The sequence below is a fragment of the Melanostigma gelatinosum genome (genome assembly GCF_949748355.1).
Source record: "Melanostigma gelatinosum genome assembly, chromosome: 18".
NCBI lineage: Eukaryota > Metazoa > Chordata > Actinopteri > Perciformes > Zoarcidae > Melanostigma > Melanostigma gelatinosum.
The window spans coordinates 14,845,148-14,865,464 of NC_136651.1; the positions used below are offsets into that span (position 1 = coordinate 14,845,148).

The following is a 20,317-nucleotide window of genomic DNA, read 5'->3' on the forward strand; positions in this document are numbered from 1 at the left end:
AAAGTGGTTAAGACCTGAAATGCGGCATTTTTAGTGCGACAGCAGGTCTGTACATACGACAGTTGGCTTCGTCGCTGCCGTCCTTGCAGTCGGGGTCTCCATCACACCTCCACTTCTTGTGAATACACTCTCCTGAGCGGCACTGCATCTCACTGGACGAACACTTGGCCGGCGGCGTCGGGTGACGGCCGCAACGAGCCGGAGACTCGTCCGACTGGTCCTGCAGGGGACAGACGCAAGAACGTGATCAGATTTAACCTGAAACACCAAGTTATTTGGAATTGTAAAGATAATATAATCATGTTAATGAGTTTGTCGGCATGCTCCAATGTGTTTTAGTCTTTTGTCTTAAGACCAGAGAACGATTCTGTGCACCGGTCTGATCTTTGGCTTAATATCAAGCTTTACAATATTAGATTGTGACGAGTTTCCAGGATTTGCACAGTTATCAGATACCGAAGGAAAGAGCCAACGCCATTAACAGAGAAGTCAAACAATGCGGTCGACCCATGTTTGATTGCCAGGTAATCTGGAGGATGTGCAGGGCCGAAATGAGAGCTTTTAGGACTCAGATATCACACTCTTACCAATTTAATTGGAATCAAAACTCTGCCATCAGATCAAATGGGATTAAGAGGAGCAGCAGGAGGAGTTACTCACACTTTCATCATCGCATAAAGTCACTGACTCATGTGGGAGCAGAGTTGTGCGTGAGAATGCGTTTGTGTCTGAACGGTTAACACTGACGCAGGACTGTGACCGTCACATTACAACACAGCGGTCGAAATATTTGTGTGCGCAAGCATTTGCGTCAGTTTTTTTCCCTCATTGTCCTGCGAGGCCGTCAGTGATAACCACACAGCCAATTAACAGGCACCGGGCAAACTGCAGACTCAGTGGAACTTGTTGTGCCGCGTGTGAAAACGTGATGGGAGTGTCAAAGTCAATGAATGCGCGTGTGTGTAAGGCAGGTCAATAAACAGGGTGTTGTAAAAATTCCACTTGCAGAACTGGTATGTGTGCCCAGGGATAGCATACAGGACAGTTTGTTATGGTGAGGCGAAATCTACTCTAAAAATAAGTGCTGCCACATTATTATTATTATTTTATCACAAAATAATGTAGCAACAGTCCAGAAAGCGATGAAATATGAAAACATATTTCTAATGCAAGTTCAAAAAGGACATGTTTGGAAATGCATTATACTCAACTGTATGATTTTGTATTTTAAAACGTATATACCATTATCTTTGACAATCATTGTATTCTTTAAGTACAACTTGGGCTTTTACTCTGCATATTGCTTTCCATTTACATAGATTGAAACCGCTGAAATAAAACTCAAACTAGAATTAACGCCTCGCGGTTACATGCCAACCAGTCGAGTTTACGCCCTTTTTCAGAGAGCGCTGCTAAGAAGAGGACAATAGCCAGAGCAATAGGCTTTGTCACACATAAATAAAAACAATGAGTTTGCTTTGGTAAGACGAAGGGCACTAGAGACTACTGTCAAGCCGTTTCCCCTGATCCATGCACCTTGCCAGTGGGGGAACATTGTGCCAGATGCAGCTGCTCTTCTGCCACACTAGTCACCCCAGGTTAAAGGTCCGAGTGAGGACAGTTGGAGCCAAACCTTAATTTAACCTTCAGCAACACTAATCCCCATGACAACATATTGCTCTTGCAGAAGTCTTGAGTCCAGGCTTGAGACTAGGAGATGGACCCCGAGGCCCTGAAAAAGACTTGCTCGACGAAATTAGGCTGGCTGAGGACACATCCACTCCCACATCTTCTTGTCATGCCACTCTAGTGCATCAGTGATAATTATCAACCATTCAATCAGGCTTCTCAGTCCAAATCTGCCGCCATTAATAACTGCATGACTGAAATAAAGGGCATCGCTACAATTCACAATGACTATTATCCAGGACAGGTAAATGAAATTCCTTCTTCCGTCCTCGATAATGAAAGAATGTCTTAATAACTTTGGAAAAATGGATTTACAAGTCGTGGACCAGAGTGTGTGTATGTTTGTCATTTTGTGGTACCTCCTCTTACCTGGCAGTCAACATCGTCATCACACACCCAGCTGGCCGGGATGCACGATGAGTTTCCACACTGGAACTCACTGGGACCGCAGGAGGATGGCGCGCACTCCACCTCGTCGGAGCCGTCGCCACAGTCGTCCTCGCCGTTACACACAAAGTTACGGGAGATGCAGCGCCCGCTGGCGCACGTGAACTCGTTCGGGGCACAGGTGATGTTGCCTGGAGGCAGTGGGGGGGGGGGGGGAGCACCGTGTGAGAGTTAAGAGCTCAGTCCAAAATATATGTACACACACCATTTTTTTACAGCAAGCTCAAGGTCAGTCTGATGTCTGATTGTTTAACAATTTACCAGGACTCATTACATTTTTAAAGCAGTTTTACCGTTTTGTCACTTTCCAAATTGTATTCAAGTCATCTCTAAAGATGAGCTTTTTGCTGCTGCAGTAATAGGACATAAGAGTTGTATGGCTGGGTGGCCAAAGGTATATGGACACTGTAATAAGTGGGTTCCATGCAACTTCATTGAAAAATACTTTCAGCAAACAACGTCTTACTGAAGCTCTGATATGATGTCATGGGATGCCATTATTCAAATAAGTCAGTTTGTCTAATTTCTGCCTGACTTGATTTGCTCAGTCAAGCAAAAGTGCTTTTAGTAGCCGTGTAGGCCTCACAAAGCAAGGCTGCAGAGTACTGAAGCAAGTAAAAATCACATTATGTCGCGGTTGGAACAGTAAATAGTTCCAAACAGCCCGAACAAAAACAAACATCTTTGTCAGAAGCTTCATGTCACGCGTTTGCATGGACTAGCAGCAGCACACAAGCTTGCGATTACCATGCATAGTTCGAAGGTTGCGTAATGCTACGCGTACTCTGGTTGGATGGTGACGCAGTGGAAGAGCACTCACCACTTGGCATCGGCAGATGCCAGGACAACACTACATGTCTGAATAGTGCCAGCTGTAAATATTGGTAGAGAAGGAATAATGGCCGGGGGCAGTTTATTATAGTTTGAGCTCAATAGTTCCAATGAAGAGAAATCAAATGCTACAGAATACAATGATATTTAGATAGTGTGCTTCCTATGTGTGTTTGACCCATTTCTGTTTCGACATAATAAATCCCCTGTGCACAAAACCAGGTCGATAAACGGTTTTCCCAGTTTGGTGTGTGAGAACCCGACTGCTCTGCACATCCAAAACCTTTTGTATGACCGGGAACACCAACTACGAGCTAGGCCTTTTCACTCAACTGTGATGTGCCACGTTTGCACTTCGCTGCCAAAAAACACGCACTACACTAAAAGATCCTGGTACAGAGATTTGATGTCAACAACGAGACCGCAATTAAATGTCTCCTCATACTATGCAGCTGATTACACCGATTAGCATCTTCAGCGAGAGAAGATATTAATCAGCATCTCTTACTGCTGTAGTATTAAAATCTACATAGAGATGATTCACAAACACCATATACAGCACTGGCTTCAGTCCTGATACAACTCCTTGTACTAACTCAACATTGGCATATTACAGATGGAACGTCCTATTCATTGACGCAATAACATCTTCCATCTACAGCAGTAATGGCAACCCAATGTTGTCATTAATCATTACCAATTATCTGCCAAGTAAAATTGTCCTTTTTGTTTTTAATTCTATGTGTATAAACTATTTTTTCTTCTTTTGAAGTTCATATTTCTCCTCTGGAGGGAGGTGATGGGAAAATGTTGCCGGACCGCCTTACTAAGAAATTGGATGGACGTCGACAATTTACCAGCATGCTACAGGCTGCTGTCATCCAATTATTGTAGTTTACAGTTCGTCCAGGCAGAGCTCTGCGCAAAAGGCTGTCAGTGTGTTTATGCTGCACAGTGTTTAGGATAAACAGCTAGAGGACGAGAAGTAATTGATTCACACGTCCATAAACTGTTTCAGTGCTTTAGTATTTTGATCACCTCTGGAAGAAAAGTCATTGCACTGCTCCAAGCTTGTGTTTCTTTGCAAAAGGTTGTCTGTTCCTTCGACAATACGAATCAGACAGAAGGGTAAACAGCACGGCTGCCGCTTTAAAGAGGCTATAATTGGACTCCAGAATGATTTAATCTGAATGTCATTAAGTGAACAACTTCTTTCTGCATTCTAAAACAGAGGCCTCGCCCTATAAACAAAGGCATCACAGCAACAGTTACATTTCAAAGTTTTGTCCAAATGCAGCAACTATAATTATGTAGCATTTTTTTGCAGCTCTCATCCCATTATCTATGGTGCCAATAGGCCGGTCAATTGTTTGAAGGGATGTTCAGGCAATCTGCTTTAACTAAAGGTCACTAAAGTGTCATGTGACCGCATCGTAGGTCATCGCATGCCTTTGCCTTCTAGTCCCATGTTAATGTGTGCTTGTCCACCTACCACAGTTGACCTCGTCCTCGCCGTTGTCACAGTCCTTCTCTCCGTCACATTTCCAGAAGACGGGGATACACTGAGTGGAGCCCGCGCCGCAGCTAAACTCGTTCACACGACACGTCCTCATGTCTGCACGGACAAAAACACAAAACAACGCATGTATACCAAAAGGAAAGCATTTAAGAGAAGCAATGTTATGCAGATCTAAAAAACAAAACAAAAAAAAACTGGCTACTAGGGTCGGACATTTTCAGAGTGTATTTTGTTTATTCATGACTAAAAACTCTAAGAGCTTGTGGACTATAGCCAGCTCTCCGCTCAAACACATCTCTCAGCTGACACTACACTGCTTGTTGGGCTGGCTGTACAAAAAGCTTCTTCATACTTCTCTAAGCAGAGTTTAAAGTACAAACTTAATAACGTCAGATAGAAAATGACTGCTAGATTCTAACAGATATCGATAGATTCTAGGCCAAAGTGAACCGACTGCAGCTGTATCAAATTCAGTTTAAATAAGAATCATACCCGAGAGGTTAAATGTGTGCAGAGCTGTTAAAATAAATAAAATGAAGCAACATGTTCAAGCAGCATCATATATATATGGCGTCGTCGCACAGCTGCAGTGGCTCTACTTGTTGCCTATCGAGTGCATTTCCTCCCATGATAGCAGTGCCAAAAATAAGACAGAACAAGGACACAGCATGTGAGACTTTTGGAAAAAGTTGGAAATAACAAGTAGCCTTTGGCAGATTAATGGTGATGTTCAGCTACGAGTTACCCGTCACACAGAAAGAGATGGAGAACATAAAGTCCTCACTTCTGTTAACTCAATATTCAGACAACCAGAACTGCAAGCTGTTACATATCCAGTTTGCTGGAGCATCAACAGATGAGGTTGAGAAAATCATATTTATACAACGATGTCTCTCTCCAGTAAATGGTATTAAAGATAGTATGTTTGTTAATGAAAAAGGTAAAAAGGATTTTCTGTCCAGATAAGGGACATAATATCCATGTTTAATATAAGTCACCTGGAGGTCTTCCTGCATCATTAGCAAACATTTTATCTGAGCATACATATTCATCCCACAGTGCTTGTTTCCATAAAGTTTCAGCTTCCAGACCCGGGTTGCCTCTTATCCCAGCAATCGTACACAGTGGAGGGAGATAACGAGCAGCGAGCCACAGAACATCGGACGGCACCGTGATAAGAGCGGCTCAATTGAGCGCCACATGAAGGGGAATACAAAAGCAGAATTATTGACTACGAGGATGTAGTCGTTGATAACAGCCAGGTAACAATAGGCTGCCATATTTCTGAATCCAGTTTGGTTCAGTACTTACAATCAAGTCACTGTAGGACACTAGATACTGCATCACACCCATCTCGTCTAACTGGACCAGTTTACTGATCTATTCTAGATACATGCTACTTGATGAAATCAAGGTCACACTTATCGGATGTTTCATTTTTTTCTTCATCAAACTATAAAAGCAAGAAATTGAAATAGTAAGTTTCTGTAGTCAGAAAAGGACTTTCTGATTTATGTATTGAATATATGATCAAAGTATAAGCAAAAAAAATAAAATGAGACTTCACATTTGTTAATACTAAATACCATGGTTGGTATTTTGGTAGCTTTTCTTCTCACAAAAGAGATGTAAACAGTGTGAGACTGTAAACAAACAGATGGTCAGCTAAAACCCAGGTTTAAACTAGAGTTCATGGCGGCCTGAAATCCTGCTTGTATTTCTATGGAGGACTAAGTGAACAGAAGCTGAGGCTCACTTCTGTTCATTCAACACCGACGCAAGACAACTGACGTGAACACGACCACGCCACAAACTGCCTGGAGACACACTTTAGATTCCATTCCCAGCTGCCAAGTCATGTGCAACAGCTGATCAAACACTACGGTGATATAACAGCTATAGTAGCTGGGTTGACCTGCACGTACACTACTGCAGCTATGGCTGGAACTTAACAACCTCTTAAAATACACACCCACAGTAGACTACAAACTGGAATGCTGGTGATGACCTTTAGTTAACCCACACACACACACTTCCAAGTGCATGTGGAAACACAGGTTGTATTATTTAATCTAAACAAGCACAGACTTATGTCAGAAAGTCAACACCTCTAAAGAGGGAAAGGTCAAATGGCAGGCCACTTCATTATCGTAGAATAACGTACATGCATGACATTAACCCAGAAACAAAAGTGAAAATGGTAAACTCGGGGAAAGTTGGAGGAAAAGATTATCAGGAGAAGCCATAATAAGCTGATAAAGGCTAGTATTGTTTGTCCGTTTGAACTGGGATGAATTTGATTTAAACTTTAGATTACAACTTTTTAAAAGCATTTTGAGAACTATTTAGGTTCTACATCTCATGGCCATTTAACGGCAATATGAACTGGAAAAGCCTCGTTTGTAGTGAATAAACATTGCTCTGAGGTATTGGGAGATCACAAGGTCACTTATTGCATTTGTGCTGCTGGCGAAGGCACGCACATGTTGAACGAATAAATTAGCCCCGACTCAAAGAAAACGCGTTCTCTTTTCTGCCAGGGGGTAGAAAAGTTATTTTTGCTTTGTTTTCAAGTTTGTGCACCTGTTGGTGACACTGCAGCACAAACCAAAGAGGACTGCTCTGTGAAAAACAGCTGGAGTACAACCATGTCACACGCACATATCTGCACCCCCAGGAAATTTCAGTTCACAAACACTGAGATGAAGTGTGGATAACTCAGGTTCTACTTTATATTTCATGTCTGGCTCAAGAATTGGTTGCATTATCTTTGCATTTGTTCTCATTCTCTCCCAACTGAAAAGGCATCTTAGATTTCACGCTAGCTGAGACAACACTAAAGAGGAGGAGTTAGGACACTGCAGACCAGTGACCATCCTACACAAACAAGCAGTTTTTAAATAGCCAAGATACCGTCAGTCTCCACCGCAATCTATTCATTCACTTCACCCAGATTTTAAAAAAAAAATGGCTCTGGTGCCAAAAGTGAGTTGAGATTGACCCAAAGCACAAATAGGCAATGGTCACCAGTTGATCTCCTTGTACGCACTCAGTCACTTGTTAAATTAAATGCCTGATGCCCCACAAAGTAACACTACTGAAATAGTCTTTAAAGAAAGCTGCTGGCAGCTTGTCTTTTCTACTGCTAAGATGTATGGAATAAAAAATAAAAAAAACACACATCTCATCAACCCATCTTCTTTTTTCTCCACTGGTACCGGTTTCATCATGAGCTTTATTTACTTACAGTACCTTTAGTATGCTTAAAAAATGTTTTAAGCATCGAGGAAGACATCATGAGGCATGAATATCAAACAAACATGCGTTTTATGAAGCGCTTTCATTTTCCCTGATGTTTGTCTTTGTACCCGAGGAGACGCCATAGTCTATTTCTTCACAACACAGGCGAGAGATTCTCATTAAAACAGACTTCAGTGAACACTTTCTATCATCTCTCATCAGATTCCTACAATCACCCCAGCAAGTACCTCACATCACAGCGAGAACATTTAAAGCTCAGCAGCTCTCCTTAGGTCCGTTCAAACCACTTGCAGTATACATATACTGTGTGGGCAGCTCACAGGAGACCCAACATGACCACTTTTAAGTGGCTCTCTGAATTTTGGATGTAAAATCTTAATCTGCAAGTAACTAATAACTACAGCGGTCAGATAAATGTCTGAGTTTAAAAGCTGCATTTAGTGTGAAATGTACAATATTTTCCTATGAAATGTAGTGGAACTACACTATAAAATGATGGTATAAATACCTAAAATCTAGGTGTGTGATGCAGCAATAGCATTGAAGTTACATGCTTTTACACACGTGTGTGTGTATATATCTATATATACATACAGCGGGCCAGCCATGCGAGCTTGCCTCACTGGTTAGCTCAGTCACCACTGTTACTGATTGCACCATTAGCTGTGAGCCGTCACCATGTTGAGCCGCGTGGCGGGAAAAGATGTGCAGACAATATTTTATTCGCCACCATTAAAATCAGCAAAAAGAGGCCATATATTCAACCTGCTGCTGATGACATTTGCATATTTGCAGGAAGCCATTGCTTTCAGTTCACACCTACTGTATGAGGTATGAAAAATTATTGCAAAATACAATTTTGAGGGGGAAAAAAAAGAAATTTGTTTTAGCATTATAGTTTAAGGCCGGATTTAATAAAGGATAAGGACTTTAACCAAGATTAAGTATATTTGCAAAAGTCTCAAGCAAGCCTCCCACAAGTGGATTGACAGTGTACTGAAATGAATAAAACTCAAAGACTGCCAGAAAAATAAATGCAAAACTCAAGTTCCCAAGTTCATCTTGGAAAGCAGTAATGTACATTTAGTGATGGGAAAAATATTCAAGCATGATATATAAATTAAGACTTTGTGGCAAACAGGTTTCCATCATAAACTCTGAACAAAATCTGTAATGAAACACGAGGCTTTCACAAGAGGAAACGTCTACTCACGGCAGATTTCTACGCTCTCGTCGGACCCATCCTCGCAGTCTGGCTCCCCATCACAGTGCCACCGTTTCGGGACACATTGGCCGTTGCGACACACAAAGTCCGCCTCCGCACATGTCTTTCTCACTGGATTGGGAGAGAAACGAGATAGATTCATTAAAATGGCGAAGAGGAGACAGACATGTTCTTCAATAAAACATTGTCACATCAAAGAAACAAACTCATGAATAATAGGAAGAGAAGGGGGAAAAGACCAAAGCTATACTCTCCACACCTCATGAATAGCACTACACCCAGCCAGAGCCTCCATCAGGTGAAAAGGTCACGAGTTTAGAATCTGATTAAGGAGAGCCCAAGCACCACATTTGCAATCAAAATGCATTCAAAACTGTCCTCTGGAGATTTGATTGCTGTATGAATTTTCCATCAAAAAGGAGGAAGATCATTGAAAACACATGCAACATATAAAGTGACAAAAAGAAACTCAGTCTTGACTATAAGGTAGATTATGTTTGGATTTTTTTTTCTGTTTTCATATCTTGTTCAACATAACTCTACTGAAGCAGCTTAAGCGAACGTTAAAGTTAGCTTCACAATGCGTCAAAGTAAATTGGAGAGTTTGACAACTCTGTTTTACTGTTGGCCATCAGGCTCAACTATTGAACTTCCTGTTGTACATCAACGGCCGACAGTTTTTTGTTCAGCCAACTCGCAAAATGAACTACAAGTAAATAGGTCTGCAACAGCATATATGGAGCTGCAAACATAATGGCAAACAACCAAACCCTCTACCTCCTGCAGCTTAAAGACAAACGTGGACAACTTGAAATCTCACAACACAAGTGAATCCCCTCTACACTGGGTTTTGGTGTCTCCTCTCCTTCCCTCAGTCTCTGACCAGAATACAAACATAAGAAACGACCAACTCCCAATTTGCGCCACCAGCAAGTCGCAGCGGGCCTCATTAACAACCTTTTGTGAATTCATTTTGGATGCTTATCTTTCACACGTCTCAGTTGAAAGTCAAAGCATCTCTGCTCTCCCACTGAGCGAATAGCAGACAAGACCCAAACGCAGCAGTATGTCTGTGGCTGTGAGAGTGAAACTGATTATGGGCAGAGACGGCCACAATCTGTTTTAATCCATCACTACGGTCATTGGAAAAGTAATTTGATTGGCTTTTGGCGCAAACTCACCACCCTCCACGTTTACGTCTTGATAAATTTAGTAAGATAAGATGTTCATTTCAACATCACTAATTACGCTAACTTTGCACACGCTTGTTGGGCTTCATTAACATCAGGAACTGCTGTGGAAACTTTACATTAATTTCCTGACGGAAATCCTGTATCAGAGGGGGGGGGGGGGGTCTTCTGCTTATCAGGATCTTCCCTCCTTCAGCCCTGCAGTACGATAAGCTGTTTTTTCTCCCCCTCCACTCCTTGCTTTCTTCCTTTATCCTCACTCACTTCACTTGTTCTTCCTCCTTCCCAGTCTCATATGACCCAGATAGATTAGGGACAAAAGAAAATAGAGAAAGATCTGAAATCTATTGGACACACAACTCTGTCATATCTATATTTAGCTCTGCTCCATCTGCTACCTTCCCACCACCAGGTCATTCTGTCCCAAAGGATGCTGGGAAGTCTCCTGATGGGGCCAAGCTAACATGGTGGGTTCTCAGACTGAATATCAGCCGACATCTGTATGGACTTTTTAATGTTTCTAAACGATGACTTAAATAAATGTACAGTTTGGTATTGAAAGTATGGCCGAGTGCAACAGCTTGTCAAACTATGCAAGGGCATTAGCCACCAAACATCAAGAATGCACCCTGAAGTCCCAGCATTAGTGGCCAGATCTCTACATGCATTTGGTGGAGAAATCTACCGTGTACAATTACACCAGTGAGAAATAACGAGCAGACAAGTCACTAGATGCTTCCAACTACATTATCTGTGGTCATAAACAGAACGTTAAATACCATGACAGACTCTTGAGTTTGAAGTTAGTTTAAAAACGGGAGATACAGGCCTTTGTTGCTGCTGGTGGTAAGAAGAGGCTTAAAGACTTAGACCCTATGCTGCGCCAATAACTCGAGGGAGAAGAGAAAAAAAATAAAAAAAAATAAAAAAAATAAATAAAAAAGACTCCTTGCATCAGTCTTACCGATGGAAAAACTTAATCTGGCACCCTGTGAGTCAGACACTATTTCCAACTTAATTTCCATCGTTCCCTTTGGCAACCACGCTCAATGGGAACCAAGATGGATTGTCATCAATTCGCCCACATGAACTGTGTTAATACGATACATTTCCAGCCCACATACAGCAGCAATGGAAAGGGCAACTGATCCACAAAAAGACCCGCACAAACTGAAACATGCCAACATTCATGAATTGTCACAACTTTAAGAGGCAAATAAGTAAAAAGAGGCATGAACGATAATTAAAAAGGATGCGTTCAATTTTTATGATTGTCAAAAACTCCCAAGAAATGAACAAAACTAAAAATGTGTAAGTCCTCCTGTCGGAACATAGCAGGCGGTGCATGTGTGAGCGGAGCGTGTTTAGCATCTCACCGCAGGAGTTCTCGTCACTGCCATCGGTGCAGTCCTCGTCTCCGTCACACTGCCAGACGGACGGGATGCAGCGACCGTTCCCACACTGAAACTGGCTGGCCTCGCATTCTGTCCTCGTCCCTGCAGAGGAAGACGCACACAGAGGGGGTATGAGGAAAACTCAAGTGATTATAGTGCAAAATGTATTCAGAATTTACCATTTGTTTCAAGTAATTTGCTTTTTGTTTAGTCCTGGAAAGATTCCCTGCAGTGCTGTAGCTAAAAACAAACTGCTTTTAAAAGTACACTTCTGTTAACAACCACCTTGACAATCAAGAATTGTGGTGAAACAACCACCATCCAGCTCCACTTTCATCATACTGGCTGAAACATCTCTTTATAAACAATGCACAGCAGAGAGCCAGCATCCTCCTATTGTGTTACAGCACTTAGAAACACACTGCTGATGTCTGAACACTCCCCTGTGTTTGCAACTGAAGACGATGTGACATCCATATTTAATGGAGAGCTAAAGATCAGTGTCCTGAAAATGTCTACTGGCCAACATCTGTTCAACTGTCTGAACAATATTCAAGGAGGGAGAAAGAAAACAGCTATCGTCGATCTCAGTCACAGCACCAATTGATCGTCTGGTAAATACAAAAGAGTGAAATTACAGTAGAAACTAAATAGTGACAAGATTTAATTCTCCTTCAACAAGAAAGAAGGTAGTTTTTGTAGTGCAGCATGCAGCCTTAACATATCACCGTCTGACCTCGACAGTCGTGTTAGTCTGTCCAGGTGGGTAAATGAAGCACACTGATAATAACATCCCAGGAGAGTTTGCAGATGCAGCTGAATCACTGAAGAGGTCACATGTTGCCTGTCAAAACGTTTTGGCTGCAAGGAGACACAAAAATGATTTGGGGGCCAAAGGGAGTAAAGGTACTAAACAGAGATTGTTAGTCAGGATGGAAAAAGCTTTTAAAATGCATTTAGTCTCTGAAACGCCGTTATGAAGGAAACAGTTTTAAGTGGGTCAGCAGTTCCTTTAGGGAGAGAAACATTCCCTCTTGATTAGATTTGAACCTGAGGCGCCTCGGGCCTTTAACTGAGCCAGCAACACAACTGAAGTCCTGCATTAATTAAATGGTGCCCAAGTTATACAATCTATGGTTCTGCTGACTGTAGCTGGTGCCACTTTGGAACCTCTAGTCATAGAATGTGGTTTCAGCTTCACAAACACCACTGTACAGAGACCATGTTTGGGTTTAGGACTGTTGGCTGGTACAAGTCCACTTACTTCACAGCACAGGAGGTAGATAGAGAGCCAACAGCCTGCAGACTTCCATTCAACCAAGACTACACCAGCTGTAGACCAGTCATGTTACAGAGGAGTGTGCCGACCTTTCATCCACATTGACCATTTCAAGCGCCACAATCAAAGCATTATGCATCACAGCATACCTACCAGCATTTTAAAATCCAGACTAAATGAGACACCAAACTTGTCGATTACCTCCACAGGTGAGGAAATCCTTCCTCAGTAAGAGTTCATCCTGCTCACCATGTGACTAGTAAATAAACTCAATAGCAAAGAGTGCTGCAGCTAAATATGGCTGACCGGCTGCAACAGATGCTGGTTCTCATTATTCCAACATGTCAGGAGATAAAATATGAAGAGTTGACTATAAATTCCTGGAGCGCAGAGAGCCATCTTTCAAGTTAAAAAGCCAAAAATAAATAGTTTTGAGAGATAAGAATTAAAGGCTCAAGTTTGAGTCATTGTGTACACAGACATATTTGCAATACACAACATGAGGGTTTGGGTAAAATTGCAACAATATAAGAGCCTGGGTTCTGCAAAACAATGAAACAGAGCAGTCAGCAATTATCAGAGACCAAAACGTTGGGGCAGAGGGAACTACAGGGCCTAACTAGTTAAAACAGAATGGAGGATTGTGTGGAAGATTTTACTACTTCTTTTTCTCATTTCATACCGACATGTAATATCCTCGCATTAACCACTGGATCATTGGAATTATCCTCATTTTAATACATTTCAGTTAGTCATTGCCAAGCGCATCTCCCTTCGTTGTGGCCAGCAAGTCGGTCCTAACATCCATACAGCACAACTGTGTTAGTGTTAGAAGATCTGCTACAGATACGATTACCCATAAGCCAAAAAATAGAGTTATCCAACTACTCCTTCTAAAATCTATTTACATTATGTTTTGTAAAAGACAGAATTATCTGACCAAGACCTTTCCATGTAAAGAGGAAACCGACAAATGAGTCAAAGCACACAGAGAAACTTCCTTTATTTTTAAAACTAAAAAGACAACACTAATTAAATAAAGTGCTTCGAGAGGCTCTCTGCCATTCGTGCAGTGGGTTGAGCTCAGAGGTGCTCTGGGATTTCACTGAAATGTTTGAAAAGCATTGCCAAATAAAAATGTTACAGTAATTGAACTGAAGTACAGTTTTGCAAGCTTTTGATCAGAGTATCCCACTGTTAATGTAAGCTGGGCCTCCACATGACGCAAATAAGCCAGAAACAAACTACAAACTGAGGGAAAGGACCACCGACATCAGTTATGCTGCAAAAAGCACAAACGTGCACATATTAGACAAGCCAGGCGCAAACAAACTAGTCATCGTCACGAGTTGTTACAGAAGGGAAATATTTCACTTAAACCATAAAAGTCCTGACTCATCTCATCAGCTTGACCGGCTGACGCACAGATAATGATCATATAAAGAGCCTCAAGCGCCCAGTGACTGCTTAGACCTGCGCTGATCAAAAACAAATCACCGTGTGAACTACAGAAGTATCGTAAAGGGTAAAGCAGGCTCTTTCAGATGGAACAAGGTACATTTTTTAGCCGTTAAATTTGCTGAGTCGATATTCACCCTGGTTTTTATAGTTTACAACGACAGCAATTTGAGCTGGGCTAAACCTTTTCGGCATTTAACTAAAGCCAGTTCTCAAAAATGTCTAAACCAAGCAGCCATTTAGGAAAGAGGTTTCCTAAATAACATACACTCTAAGCTTTGCTACTTGAACGTTGATAGTTTGAGTGTCAGTACACAATAAATCTGACAATGAATGAAAGCTTTCAATACTTGGATTTTTAAAATTAACAATTAGTTTGATCAAAAATGTCAAAACATGGAAACATTTTGACTTGCATTTGTGGAAGTTTAAACAGTCATCATTACAAGACAGCAGAGTTTAGTGAGCAGACATTCAGGGATTCTGAAATACACTAAAGGGGATGCATTACACACTCAAATCTTGTTGAATTAGCACCTGTTCTGGTTCACTGATATTACAATTACTACTTAATAATAAACAAGGTGCAACATGCAAAGCCACTGTAACAGAGAACCCAATTCTGCAAAGAACTGTATAGGTTACCCTGTTTCTTTAAGGGTGTATTCTCTGGGGTTACCATCTTAGCGTCTCAAAAGAAACTCATTGACTTGCTGTCTGGAAAACTGCACACCCTGCACTTTGAGCCAGTCAGCAAAATAACAGACTTCAATAGTAACTTGAAGTAGGCTATATAAACCTGTACAATAGTATTCTCCTTCTCCCTGCAGTGTCACTCAATTGTTGGCTGAACTTTCAAACTGATCCCACACAAGGACTGAGGAAGCTTTCAGCCCTTTGTCTTGCAAAAGAATGCTGAACGGCATTGCTGCTATGCCTTCAATTTCTCTTTTTTGTTGTGGGTTTGCATACATTATTGCAAGATTAGGTCATGATGTGCTGGCTCTAGTTGTGTTCTAACACTATTTCTCCTGTGGCTGCAGACTACCATTTGCAAAGTTGAAACTTCAAAAATGTGATTTAAAAACATATTTAGAGAACAGGTATAGTGCATGGGTGGCTGTTTGGGTCCATTTTTCAGGTTATGCACTTTGTCAGATCGCAACAATATCAGAATCACTATATGTATGCTGGCATTTGTTGAAATATTAAAAAAAAAATGTTCCCGCAATGTTATGACTTCTTAAAACTAAAACATTCTCATTATGACTCAAAATTAAATAATCTTCTTGCCGACAGTGACCCTAGAACACTCACTGGTGCATGAAAGTAAATGTTGATAAAAAAGGTTTACATTAACCTCAAAGGCCAATTATCTTGAGACAGGAAGGTATGACTTTAAAATCAGATTATTTCAAAAGATACCATTTCCGCTGCTAATACTCTGTTTCAACAGGCGTGGAGCTGCAATGAACAGTATCTCCCAAAATAGTAGATCAATGCGCGCTATAGAAATGCTGTCACACTGGAGGTCATGGTAATGCAATTTTCCCCAGTAACAGAAATGGTTGCCGTATCCTCCTCCTCCTCCCTCCGCCCCCCCCCCCCCTGTGTGTGTCCACCACTCCGCCCACTTCAAAAACCAAGCTGCACACCCCCCCCCCCCCTTTTGGCTTAGGATTTGAGTCTCTCATCGTATCACAGTAACTGTGGAGGAAAATACATCTATTTTAATCAGGCCAGCGTTGCTGCTGCTATCGCTATCTAATTTGTGTTACGTCTTGTTCAAATAGGCTCACACAATCTTAGTCTGTGTGCATGTGGTTTGGAGCGGAGACGAGGTGGTGGGTGTATGCTACGAGGAGAGTGTTTACATTACAAGCACTACAATTTTGATTCTGTGTCATCTGACTTTTTCTACAGTAGGAATTGAAAAGCCTGAAATCTCTGCAAGACACAAGTAGCCCAACACAGCTCTCTGCCTCTGAGCAGTTTCATAATGTAGCCTGCCTGCAAACTACTGCTGAAATTATTATTAACTGCAGCAATAGAACTGTGCCAATGTTTTGTACAGAGCCCATGTATTGGGGGCCAGAAAGGAACCTCCACAATGTGAGCAATCAGGCCTGAGCAAGGGCCATCATACTACATATCACAGTCCTGCAATTCTATCTCCAAGAACTCAGACATTTAGTTTAACGGCTCATAAAATCTGCTACACTACTACCAAACTCAATAGACTGGACAATATTTGTGGCATAAGCTAGGGTGAAACACACATTATAGGCAAGTGCAAGCTAACTAAAAATCATGATTTAACGACATATAGACCCAGAAAGATCTTTTATATATATATATATCTTTTTTTACTAAGCGATAAACAGTCCTGGAGCAGGGTTAGTTAGCAAAACGACATGACTGCTACTTAAACTTTACTCTCCTTATATTAAGGATGTGAAGTGGTTCTGAAACAGTCAATTAATCAAGTTTAAAAAAAAAACAAAAAAAAAAAAACAACTGTTTAATCAAGCGAAAACAAGAACATTTTTTGCTTCCAGGTTGGACTTCTGAAGGGCTGCGCCAACAACTAGTCAGTATAGTTTATTAGTCATCAGAAGTCACTGCTGCAAACTGCTCTTCAAGCACAGCCAGCTGGCAATACTTATATTAACCTTGGTCACTTAATTAGGCCCTCATTGAGATCACCTGCGGCCAGTAATTGGCCGCGCGGCAACTCCTCGCCCTCCATGCCCCCAACTGACGCTACACTACCGGGACTGCGGTGCTCCAACCTACCCCTGTTTCATAGCGCTATGTCAAGCCACTGTAACACCCCCCCCCCCCCCCCCCCTCTTTCCTTTTCCCTGCCATCCCTCTGTCGGCTTCCACTTCAGGAATAAATTGGCAGCCTCGCTGGGGGTGGTGAAGGCAGTAGACAATCCCACAGTGTAAGTGAATGAGAAATCAGGACATGCTACAGAAGCTAAGACTGCACAAGAAGCATGAGTTTATTCGTAAGGGCTGCGTGTCTGTTTCAGGGTGAAATGAATTAGCCACAGGGCTAATTGAGCATAGATGAGTGGCGACAAGCACGAACGTCAGATATACAGCAGGCGACAGAAACCACACGGGCCTCTCCATCCCCCCTTTTCCCTTTCATTTCCAGAGAGAGCAAAAAACTCGAGCATAATACATTACTAATTTAAAAAGACTAATACATTCATTTGAAATACATTGTAAGCTCACAAAGCAGAACAAGTCTCATTTTAGCCCCCAAAAGAAGTTATTTGGGAGTTTCTTTGCTAAGGAAGAGGCGCAAGGTTGCCTAGCCCAAGGTGTAGCCAAGCACGGTCATTCCGTCAAGGAGCAGCCAAGACAGGTGTACAAGCTGGGCAATGTTAGCCAACCTCACAGGAGACATGGTGCGTGTTTCCCAGCGCCTTGAGTCTCAAACGCGCAAATACGCACGCATAAGCGCACAAATAGAGATGCATAAGGGGACAAATACACAAACATACGAGGACTCGAGACTTACCGTGGACGTCAATGCAGTGCTGGAGACATATTAGCATCGGCAGCAGAAGGATCCCCGGTGCGAACGTAACCATTTCTCGCAGCGTAACGTGCGGGTTGCTAGCTGAGCGCTCGCGGGCTGCCTGCCTGCCTTTCTTTCTTTCTTGCTGGCTCGCGCTGGCCTGCTTTCGTCTTTGAGTCGGTCAGTTCACGCGCAAACCACACATGCAGAAGAGAACCGCCGCTCCTGCAGACACAACCCGACCGATCAGCAACACGCAGTGAGACTGAAACAGAGATACGGCTGCCGCGCAGACCACGCGCCTTTTGATCTCGCTCTACAACCACGCGCCGTGGGGGCCGTCCGAGCTCCCGGTCACTCCTCTCAAGCTGAAACCCATTCCCTTAAATTGACGTTGACGAGCGGACCCGGTAACCGGTTTGTTAGTGGTGCAACACAGAGCCCGTCACAGCTGAGGACGGTTTTATTTTTCCTCCTTCAGTAGGCTACGTCTTGGAACATTGTTAACCCTTCACTGTCCGCATGAAATAATAAAATAATAAAGTAGACTACTCACATACAGATAGGGGAACATCTTAAAGGAAGTGTATGTAAACAATGACATCGTTTAGCAATCAAATCTATTCTGACATTGAAATAGATAGATTCAATTTTGTTAATTTATCAATTACTCAGGAACAGATGCAATACACAGGGCGTGATTAAACTGCTTCTACCCAAAGGGACTTCTTTTATTTCCTGATTTGCATACTAATAACATTGCATCACCTTCAGCCACAAAGGTGCACTTACTTGTGGTGGAAATCTGTAAACGTCCACACAGCAGCGATATACTGTACTGTAATTGCACACGAAAGCTCCACCGGGACAGCATTAGTTTCCCATAAACATTTCCTTCTCATTTGATGACTTTAGTTCCTTTCTAAACTAAAATATCCACAAACATGAACAGAAGTAACCACAATTAAGTGAGCCCTATGTTTTGCTAAACAGTGGCCACTGTGACCAGAAGTGTTGATTGAAGGACAAGGTCATATGAAATCCACATTCCCCAAGATTCTCTGACGTTCCTGTCAAACAGGACTTGTGGGCGTACACTCACTCACACTTGGCACACTTTGTGTGAGGAGGCTCAGGCTGTTGCCGGGCGGTAAAGCTAAAGACCTTGGATGTACAGCATCTTCATATAAGGATGAGAACAATTGGTCCAGGCCGTCAGAGACACTGTGTCTTCAAGGCTTATAGGTGTAAGAAATTTGAGCAAAAAACTGTAGTTAGTAGATATAATAAAAGTGTTTAATAATTCATAATTAATAATTCATAATTAGTCATAATCATAAGGGTTTTGGGAATGCATAATTAAGATAAACATAAAGTGATGTAGGAATAGTAGCTAAAAGACATGAAGCTGCTGCCAAGTTGCAGAAGTTTAACTTTCACACTGAAGGATTATTATAGAAGGGATTAAAACGTAACTGACGGTCATTGAATGTGTTAGTAAACTCAGGGACAGAAAGGCAGACAGGCGAATACACTCCTGGAAGTTAGCCAATAGGAATCGGGATAAACGGAAGAGGAGGTGTTTCGAACAGATGTGGGTGGTTTAATTTCAAGTCTTTTTCTCGCTCCCGAAAATGCTCGCAGAGGACAGACGTGTTTTATACCTGAGGAGCTGAGTAGAGTTTTTTGCAAATGGGGTTTTATTGTTTTAATATTTCATAGGAGTATGTACTCCAATGTTTAACTGTAATCGTACTTGCATCAGTGGAATTAAATCCTTTTAACTGTAAATCAGTTTCGGTAACGTTTTTAGCGCCGTGTGACTGAAAAGCTATCAGTCCACGTGTGCTGGCCTGCTCCACTTTCATTGTGAGGAGATTTTTCCCTCCACATAGGTATAAAGTTGAAACAAGTGGAAGATGAATTTAACTGTTTTGGTGGAGACAGTATCAATGTGTGCTCTCCATACTGAAGACTTCTGTGACAGTCAGATTTATGTTGTTGAAATAAACATATGATACAGTAAGGACAACTGAGGCTGATTGAGTTTTACTCTATTATTCATCAAAAGCGAAGACTGAAAATTGAAGAAGATCAAGTTATCATTTTGGCAACTATAGAATTAAAGTGTCTATAACAGTTCAAAAGCGTGTGTTTAGTTTTGATTTTATTTTATTTTTCAAAGAGTGAAAATCCCGTAACCAAACTCAGCTCTAACATGTTCTTCCCTCTGTTTGTCTGATGCCATTTCTCCACATTTTGATCACCAGGCCTTTTGGATTTTCCAGAGGGCTGCGTGCTGCCAGGTTTCATAGGCTCGCATCAGTTCTTATCAGAGGATTGAGCCTCATCTTCAGTGATGGCTGATGCCTGCTGATACACCCCAAGGCTCATTCTGTCCCAGATTTTTACATCCCCCCCCCAAAAACACACACACACACAAACTGCTGTAAAATTCTCTATGAGGAAGAGTCTCCGTCTCCCTGTGA

General features: G+C 42.0%; 1 protein-coding gene across 1 annotated transcript in view; it reads right to left on the bottom strand.

The window, feature by feature from the left end:
• Positions 1-18,176, bottom strand: part of vldlr (very low density lipoprotein receptor) — a 38,579-nt gene extending 20,403 nt beyond the window's left edge. The window contains exons 1-6 of the mRNA XM_079288786.1: positions 17,829-18,176; positions 11,539-11,658; positions 8,961-9,083; positions 4,460-4,582; positions 2,059-2,267; positions 58-220 (exon numbers count right to left, since the gene is read on the bottom strand). Of these exons, the coding sequence (XP_079144912.1) occupies positions 58-220; positions 2,059-2,267; positions 4,460-4,582; positions 8,961-9,083; positions 11,539-11,658; positions 17,829-17,901 (811 nt within the window). The 5' untranslated portion in view covers positions 17,902-18,176. The remainder of the gene's footprint in view (positions 1-57; positions 221-2,058; positions 2,268-4,459; positions 4,583-8,960; positions 9,084-11,538; positions 11,659-17,828) is intronic.
• Positions 18,177-20,317: the final 2,141 nt, after the last annotated feature.